This window comes from Diabrotica virgifera, chromosome 5, assembly GCF_917563875.1.
Source record: "Diabrotica virgifera virgifera chromosome 5, PGI_DIABVI_V3a".
Classification (NCBI taxonomy): domain Eukaryota; kingdom Metazoa; phylum Arthropoda; class Insecta; order Coleoptera; family Chrysomelidae; genus Diabrotica; species Diabrotica virgifera.
In genome coordinates this window covers 54,462,473-54,470,710 of record NC_065447.1, presented here as the reverse complement: position 1 = coordinate 54,470,710, position 8,238 = coordinate 54,462,473, and the positions used below count along the sequence as shown (strand labels likewise).

The 8,238-nt window shown below is 32.8% G+C and overlaps 1 protein-coding gene across 1 annotated transcript in view; it reads right to left on the bottom strand.

The window, feature by feature from the left end:
- The window catches only part of LOC114339319 (SUZ domain-containing protein 1), a 30,929-nt gene extending 23,435 nt beyond the window's left edge, over positions 1 to 7,494 (bottom strand). Inside the window, exons 1-3 of the mRNA XM_028289953.2 lie at positions 7,284 to 7,494; positions 7,121 to 7,179; positions 6,705 to 6,950 (exon numbers count right to left, since the gene is read on the bottom strand). Coding sequence (XP_028145754.1) covers positions 6,705 to 6,950; positions 7,121 to 7,179; positions 7,284 to 7,358 — 380 coding nt within the window. The 5' untranslated portion in view covers positions 7,359 to 7,494. The remainder of the gene's footprint in view (positions 1 to 6,704; positions 6,951 to 7,120; positions 7,180 to 7,283) is intronic.
- Positions 7,495 to 8,238: the final 744 nt, after the last annotated feature.

Below are 8,238 nucleotides of genomic sequence, written 5' to 3'. Positions count from 1 at the left end.
ATGACTAAATATACAAATCGGTCTGGAGTGGGTTGATTACTGACTTTTATGTCGCGCCACTCTTAATATTCTTTCGCGCAGGTTTCGATTTGTCATATCACTCTTAGCTTGGATGGAAATGTAATTTGTTACAAAGTTGCATTTGGTCTTTCATATTTGTTGTCAGTAATTTAAAAGACATCTTGAAACACATGAAACGATAATAATTTTTTTTTAAATAATAACACACAATTGAAAAGGATCTCGGGTACATTTTTCGAGAGCCACAAGTAATTCTTCAAAGAGCCGCATGTGGATTGCGAGCCGCAGTTTGGCCACCCCTGAACTATACAATCAAACTTTAGAATCAAAAAAAATTCAAACAAATGACATTTTTACAGTGAAGAGTGGGGCAATTTTGTGGCTTATTCCCAACTAAAATAGTAAATTAATGAAAAAGTATTAATTTGTATAAATAAAATAAAAATTATTCTGATTCATGGATTTTATTCAATTTGTAAAGTTTTTCATTATTGTGTGCAAACCCTTCTGTGAAAAGATTATGGTGTTTTTTTTTATTTAGCTAATGCCTCGACAATTAATGGCCATTGGCATGGTAGGTACGGTGAATTTTTTGCATTTAGGTACCTAGTGTCATGTGTAGTGTGTGTGTTTAAGTGTCTTGTTACTTTGCAAAGTCGACGTCATTGTCTTTGCAAAGAGACGCTAACTGTATCTGAACATCTGCGGTCTCCCGGTGAGTACCGATCCCACAAGAACTGAAACTATTTTCATCCATTAATTTATAATAAATGAAAAATTTCTGACCCTGGTGAGATTTGAACTCACGACCATTCGGACCTTTCGATCCAAAGGTAGGCGCTCTTACCACTGAGCCACAGAGGGGGTTAAGATTATGGTGTTGTTTAGTCAGTATAGCTATAAAAGATTATATGTTGTTAGCAGCTGTACAGTGCCGATCTTTACAAAAGTGAATAAAACACATTAACCCTCCGTTAGTCGCTATCGGTGTCACACACCGACGACAGAATTATTCATTCGGGATTTATAAAATAACTGTTTTTTTCTATCGCCACTTTCTGTACCTCTTCCTTTCAACTAACCTCGTGTTAGTGTACATTCTTACCTACTTGGGTACAGTTGTGCTAGTTTTATAGCTATTTTCGGTGCAAGACTCCGTAGCGACTAACGGTGTGGTTATTACTTTACTGGTTAACTTGAAGTTCAGGTAAAGATTTAGCATCTTATTATTGCATTTTATCGGTAAGTTTTGGTCAAGTCTTATTTATAGATGTCCTTTGAAGCCGAACAAAAACGTTATACTGGAATTATGGGAAATGGTTCCTAGCGACGATGAAAATTATTTTGACGATGAGGGAAGTGAAAATGAAAGCGATTTTTCATTTTATATCTGTTGTTTTTCAATAAAACATTTTCAAAAATATTTTTCAGTCATTCCTATACACAATATAAAATATTTGTACGAATTTTATAGCAATAACTATTTTTTTTAAATTGTCGGTCTCTGACACCGTAGCGACTCTTGATGCTCCGTTTATCCTAGCGACTAACGGAGGGTTAATCAGAAAAATATTTTTTTTAATTTTACAAATTAATAATTTATCATATCAATTTATTATTTTAGTTGGGAATAAGCCACAAAATTGGCTTAATCAGCACACCATAATAGATATGTACAGATAGACTGCATCCTCTGGATGGACTTATGTCTATTATAGTATCACAGAAAATTGCATCTGTTGTTGATCTGCCTTGTATAAAGCCAAACTGATTATTGGATATCGTCGGTGATGTGACAATACCTCCTATCTGCTTTTTCATGAATTTTGTAATAGAGCAGTCAATGAGAGCAAGAACAGGTTATTACCTCCGAATTCTATCCTACTGCATGGATTTTAATGAAATTTTAGGAATAGCCTGAAAATATCTCCTTATTCAAAGTCTACCCTATGCCGATGTGTGCTTTTGTCTTGGGGCGGTTCCCACCCCTTCTCGGGGGTGGAAAATTTTTTTATTAAACAACTACGGAAGTTGCTAGAGAACTTAATTCTAAGCAAAAACTGTTCTATAATTTTTTTTTCGAAAACTCAATACTTTTTGAGTTATTCGTGGTTGAAAATATAACACCTTTTCAAACGGTTTTTTGCGAATACCTTAAAAACAATGCATCTAACTAAAAAAATTATATAAAACATTTTTGTAACTCATAAAAAATCAAAGAGATTTGTTCCTTCTTCAATCTTCTAGTTATAACACAAAAATAGATATGGTACGTGAAAAGAGTTTGTTTTTTTGGTGCATGGTCAAATCAGTGTATTCAACTTGAAATAACAGAGAAACGGTCGATTTTAGGTGTATAATGCTACCAATACCTTTTATTGTGCTTGAAAAGTCCTTTCAAATATGCAATATTAAATGTCGATTACATTCAAACTAAGCGAGATATGCTGCAAAAAATTGATGACTAACGAATTTTGAGAAAAAAATTGAGAAGTATATTTAACCCCTCATCCACAAGAATTTAACATCGTTTTCTTTCTACAATACATTTTACTACAGTGTTATTTTTATGTTCAAAAAGTTGAGCGGGTTTAAAATGAATGGTTTTTGAAAAAAAATAAGATCAAATTATAGAGCGTATCTTTAAATTTTCTTAAAAATCTTCCTTTTTCTCCATGTAACTTGAAAATGATAAGAGATACTGTTATAAAAAATAAAATCAAAATGTTTATCTAGAAGAAACCTACATTTTTGTATGGCATCTTTTTTTTGGCATCTCTTATCATTTTCGAGTTACATGGAGAAATAGGAAGATTTTTAAAAAAATTTAAAAATGCGCTCTATAATTTGATCTTATTTTTTTCAAAAACCATTCATTTTAAACCCGCCCAACTTTTTGACTATAAAAAGAACAATATAGTAAAATGTATTGTAGAAGGAAAATGATGCATTTAAATTCTTGTGGATGAGGGGTTAAATATACTTCTAATTTTTTGCTTAAAATACGTTAGTCATCAAATTTTTTATAGTTTATCTCGAATAGTTTGAATGTAATCAACATTTAATATTGCTTAATTTATAGGTCTTTCCAAGCACAACAAAAGTTATCGGAAGCATTATAAACCTAAAATCAACCGTTTCTCTGTTATTTCAAGTTAAATACACTGATTTGAGCATGCACCAAGAAAACAAGTTTTTTTCACTTACCATATCTCTTTTTGTGTTATAACTAGAAGATTCATAAAGGAAAGAATCTCTTTGTTATTTTATAAGCTACAAAAATGTTTTATATGGGCCATTCCACGAACATACGCCTGTTTTGGATTACTTCGACAACGAATATTTTAGTGTGCAACATAAGAAGTACGAAAGTAAATGGCGCTAATAATTATTTCAATAAACAACAATGTAATTTGCAATTTACTTTTGTTCTTCTTATTTTGCACAGTAAAATATTCGTTGTCGAAGTAATCCAAAATAGGCGTATGTTCGTGGAATAGGGTATATTATAGTTTTTTTAGTTAGATGCATAGTTTTTAAGGTATTCCCAAAAAACCGTTTGAAAAGGTGTTATGTTTCAATGAAAATGGCCAATTTTCCTGATTTCATATGTAAGTTTTGAATTGTTTTGTAGTAAATAGATAGTTCAATTTACTACAAAACAAGTCAAAAAATATCATATGAAAACAGGAGATGACCCTAAAAAGTTAAAAATCTCTCTTACAAAATTCATGAAAAAGCAGATAGGAGGGAGGTATTGTCACATCACCGACGATATGTAGAATTCTTCACGAATCAGCCTATCAATTACTCTACCCCATATTTTGATGGTTTGATCAAATAACAGGTACTAATTCCTTCTCCACCCATCTGCCATTTATCCAACTTCTATATTTCTATTAAATAAACCTGTTAGCCAACTTGTTCCTGTATTTATTATTTATTAATGCTCTCTATACTTCCCAGGAATATCATCTGGACCAACTGCTTTTCCTATCTTTATTCTTTGAAGTACTTGAACTACTTCCTTATTTGTTAGTTTGGTAACCATTCCTGTTACTATCTCCGTTAAATGGTTTTCTATCAAATTGGTCATTTAATAAACTGTCAAAGTACTTTTCCATCTCATTTTGACATCCTTTTAGAAAATTAGTATATTTTTTATTTTCATATCCTATACATCTCATCTAATTAAAATCTTTTGCTTTCTTTGTTATATGTTTGGCTATTTTAGATATCTTTGTCCCCTCCGTGGCTCAGTGGTAAGAGCGCCTGCGTATGGATTGAAAAATCCGAAAAGGTCGTGAGTTTGAATCTCACCGGGGTCAGAAATTTTTCGTTTATTATAAATTAATAAATGAAAATAGTTTCTGTCCTTGTGGGATCGGTATTCACCGGAGGGACCGCAGACGTTCGGATACAATTAGCGTCTCTTTGCAAAGACAATGACATCGACTTTGCAAAGTAACAAGACACTTACTCAACACACACACTACACATTACTCCCCAGAGTTAGTGATAAGTTATAGTCTAAAAAACAATTATGAAATTGACTGGCCAGTTGGTTGTGAAAACCAGTGCCAATAAAACACAAAACACACAGATATCTTTGTTTTCCTTCCCTGGTATAAAGTTGTTAGTATAGAATTATATATGCTTTTACTTTAGCTTTTGCTACTACACTTCCTTTTTGGCTACCATATAGTTTTGAAGATCAGTGTCTGACCTATTTTCTTGGTACTGTTTATATTATTTTCGCTCCTCTCCCTTATTTTATCTTGAACTCAGTTTGACCACCACCAAGTCTCTTTAAACTTCTATCCTGGAGTTTTTCCAAGTATTTCAATATCAGTATCTCTAATGATCCTGGCCATTTTTCTTTCAATTGTATTAGAGCTACCTTCCATGTTCCATCACATTTTTTCTACTATTCTTACCCTGAATAGACCTTCTTTCTCATCTTTTGACATCCACCACTTGACTGTTAATGGTCCTCTTCGATATTTTGATTTAGTTTTTATTTTTACTTCTATGTCCAGCACAAGAAACTTATGTTGTTGGCTTACTGTCTCACTAACTAGGTGGCATTCTACTTTCACTAAAGTAGTGTTTTCTGTACTTTACACTAGCTGTAATCATGTGCAATAAATATTTCAGGAAATACCTTTTACAACTTTAGAATATGTATTGTTCGAGGCTATTTTCTTGTGGCATTATATTATTCATTATTTTTATGTGAATAGCAATAACTCTAAGCAATATTTGCTTGTTTAATTCATTCCAAATACCTTCTATTGATCACCTTTTTTTGTTGGAAACTCAAAAGCTAATTACAAAAAAAGTAATATAGTGTTTTTCACATGAAAACCACTTGATTTTACACTGCCACTGGCAAGTGTAGAAATCTACCCTGCTTTTTTGCCTGGCCAGTCAGTGATGTAAACTTTTGTTATAATAGTCTCCCATTTTATACCACTTACGTGGCTTTGGGATTATAGCACGGTAGTCTGCTATATCTAGGGCCTACAGTATACAAGGAAGCTAACAAGGCCAGTACTACGCTTCAACCACCTATTATTACCCCTGGTTTTACCCGTACTCATTTTATTCAGGCTTAGTCGACCTGGGGCCTATAGACACTTTTAAAAATATCTAGTTGTTCTTGCCAGCGGTGGGATTTGAACTCCGGCCTGCCAGCACTCGAGCCAAGCATATTACCGCCTGAGCTACGCCGGCCTTTTTGTTACTTTTGAATATTTGTAACAATTCGTTACTTTAACTATCAATACCCAGTACTTTAAACTGTTACTTTCAGTACTTCCGATACTTTTAGTTTTAAGGTAGAGTACATCCACTTTAGCAAATAAATATTTCAAACTAACAAAGTGAAATATTAGATTCTTTTTTTGGTTTCTGGACCATCGATCTGAAAATTTCTTTTCATTAATATTAAAAAATAGTAGGTTTCTTTTTATTACAGTTATAGTAATAAAATAATAAATAGTGTAATATCAAAGAAACCATAAACTGATACCCTTCAGCAGGCCTCTTTAGTGTTTACATTTCACCCCGTCACCACTTAGATTTATCTTTCGAAGTGCTAAAGTATCAAATACTGACACTGACATGCCAATCGACAAAGTATTTGTTTGGTTTGGTGTTACCGACATCTGGATATTTCGTTAGTTTGCTTATACCGAAAGTAATGAGTATTTCTAACAAGGAAGAATCGTTACTTTGGGTATTGGACAAATACCAGTTACTTTGTAATGGCTAGGTACTTTTTTTACATCACTATTGCCACTATAAGCATGCAAGCTACTAGCATTCTAATTACTTGCAAATGTGTTTGGTGGATGCCAGTCACTGGCTTATACCAGCTACTTTCCTAATTTACAGGCATGTGTGTACCCTTTGTACAAGTAGAAAGTAGAGCTTCATTTGAAGTCAGGCAACATGGATGTGACTACAAAAACTACTTTCTACTTTCACAGGTGGGTATTAGTGGATTAACTACCTACCACACCACTGTGGCGTGCTCGGCTCTGTATGCCCTATGCCGACCACCCCGTAGCGGAGTGGTGTACAGGGTCGTGGACGATGTTTTTATTAGTCGGCACCTGAGGTTCTATTCAAATTTTACACTGACAGTGAACACGTTAAAACAACATGTACCTACTAACCTTGCTTCTTCTATTTTCTCTGGACTAGCTTCACCTAAAATCCTTAGCCTAGCTTCTGCATATTCTAATTCTCGTTGCTGTAAAGTTTTTTTAGGTTGATACACCTTAGAATCACCATTACTGTTTAGATCTTTAGAAGGTCTCTTCAAAATTTTTACTGTTGGCTCAGGAGGCACATATTGTGTTCTTAAGGCATCGTCTCCTGTTAGAATTATTTTTACAGAGTTTTCTATACTACCATTAGTACTAAAAACATAAAAAATCGTTATGCCATAACAAATACAATTGTCAATTATTTAAAACAAGTTTTTTGGTAAATGTAAAAATTGTTAATAGAAAATGACTTCTTAATGCTTTCCAATAAAACAACTATTGGCATTAGGGTGTAATTGTATGTAAATCTGTGTCTTTCATACCTCTTATTATCAAGTGTTTTACTTGGTGCTAAGATTTTATTAAATTTTTTCTCTAAAACCTAAAAAAGGATTAGTTTACATAACCTATAAATGAAATCTTAGGAATATAATTATATTAGAATTTCTGTAACAGTAAAAATAATTAAAGGTAATAAAGAATTACATCAGTCTCTTCAATTTCTTCCCAGTTTTCTAAAACTTCTATTTCTTGTTGCTTGGAAGCCATTATGGGGCCCATTTGTCAAAAAACAGTAAACAGTGTAGCCATTTAAAAGTGACATATGACATCAAGGACATCTGAATAAGGTTAAATTTTAAATTGTCTACAAAACTACATAAATTATTTCTAATGAGTTTTATTCAAACAGAATTACATAGCAAATTCGTTGCTGCTATTTTTTTAAAAGAATAGAAATAAATTAGGAAGAAAACTATCACTGTTTAATACACATGTAAACAAAGATAGTTATCAAAATCAAGTGCCAAATGCCAACTGCTTTTGACAACTTGTCAATGAAAAGTCAAAACTGTCAACTGTCAGAAGTTCAAAAGTCAAAGTTTGTTGTGGTGTGGTGGTTGTGTTGTCTTCCTTATGTTTATATGTTATATATTCAATATTCAAAATAGTCTAATAAATAAATATACTTCCAAAGTAAGAAATGAGCGAAAACCAACGTCCAAAAACAGTGACAGAATTTGATGCAGTTCATCCAAGATTTGTTAAAGAAAGTCCAGAAGAGGTGCTTCAGTATGAAAAGGAACATTACTTTCATTGCAGACAGTGTAATTTGTATTTTGCCCCTGACTTTGAAGGACTTAGAACACATTTTGACAAAGAAATTATTACTCACCGACCTTATGGATCCTGTTTCTATTGTAAAGGAATAGTTTATGATTATAGTATAAATGGTCAAGTACAAATATATCATAACTGTAAGAGGAAGTAGCATTAGCAATCCTTTGCTATAACATTTACAACAAATAAGAACAAAATAATTATAATATAACAAACGCTATAGGGAACGAATAAAATGGTGCATATGGTGCCACTACGAAAATAACCCTATTCAAATCCTCAGATTATGAACGCCCAAAGGCGTTTTTGGCATGTGATGGCG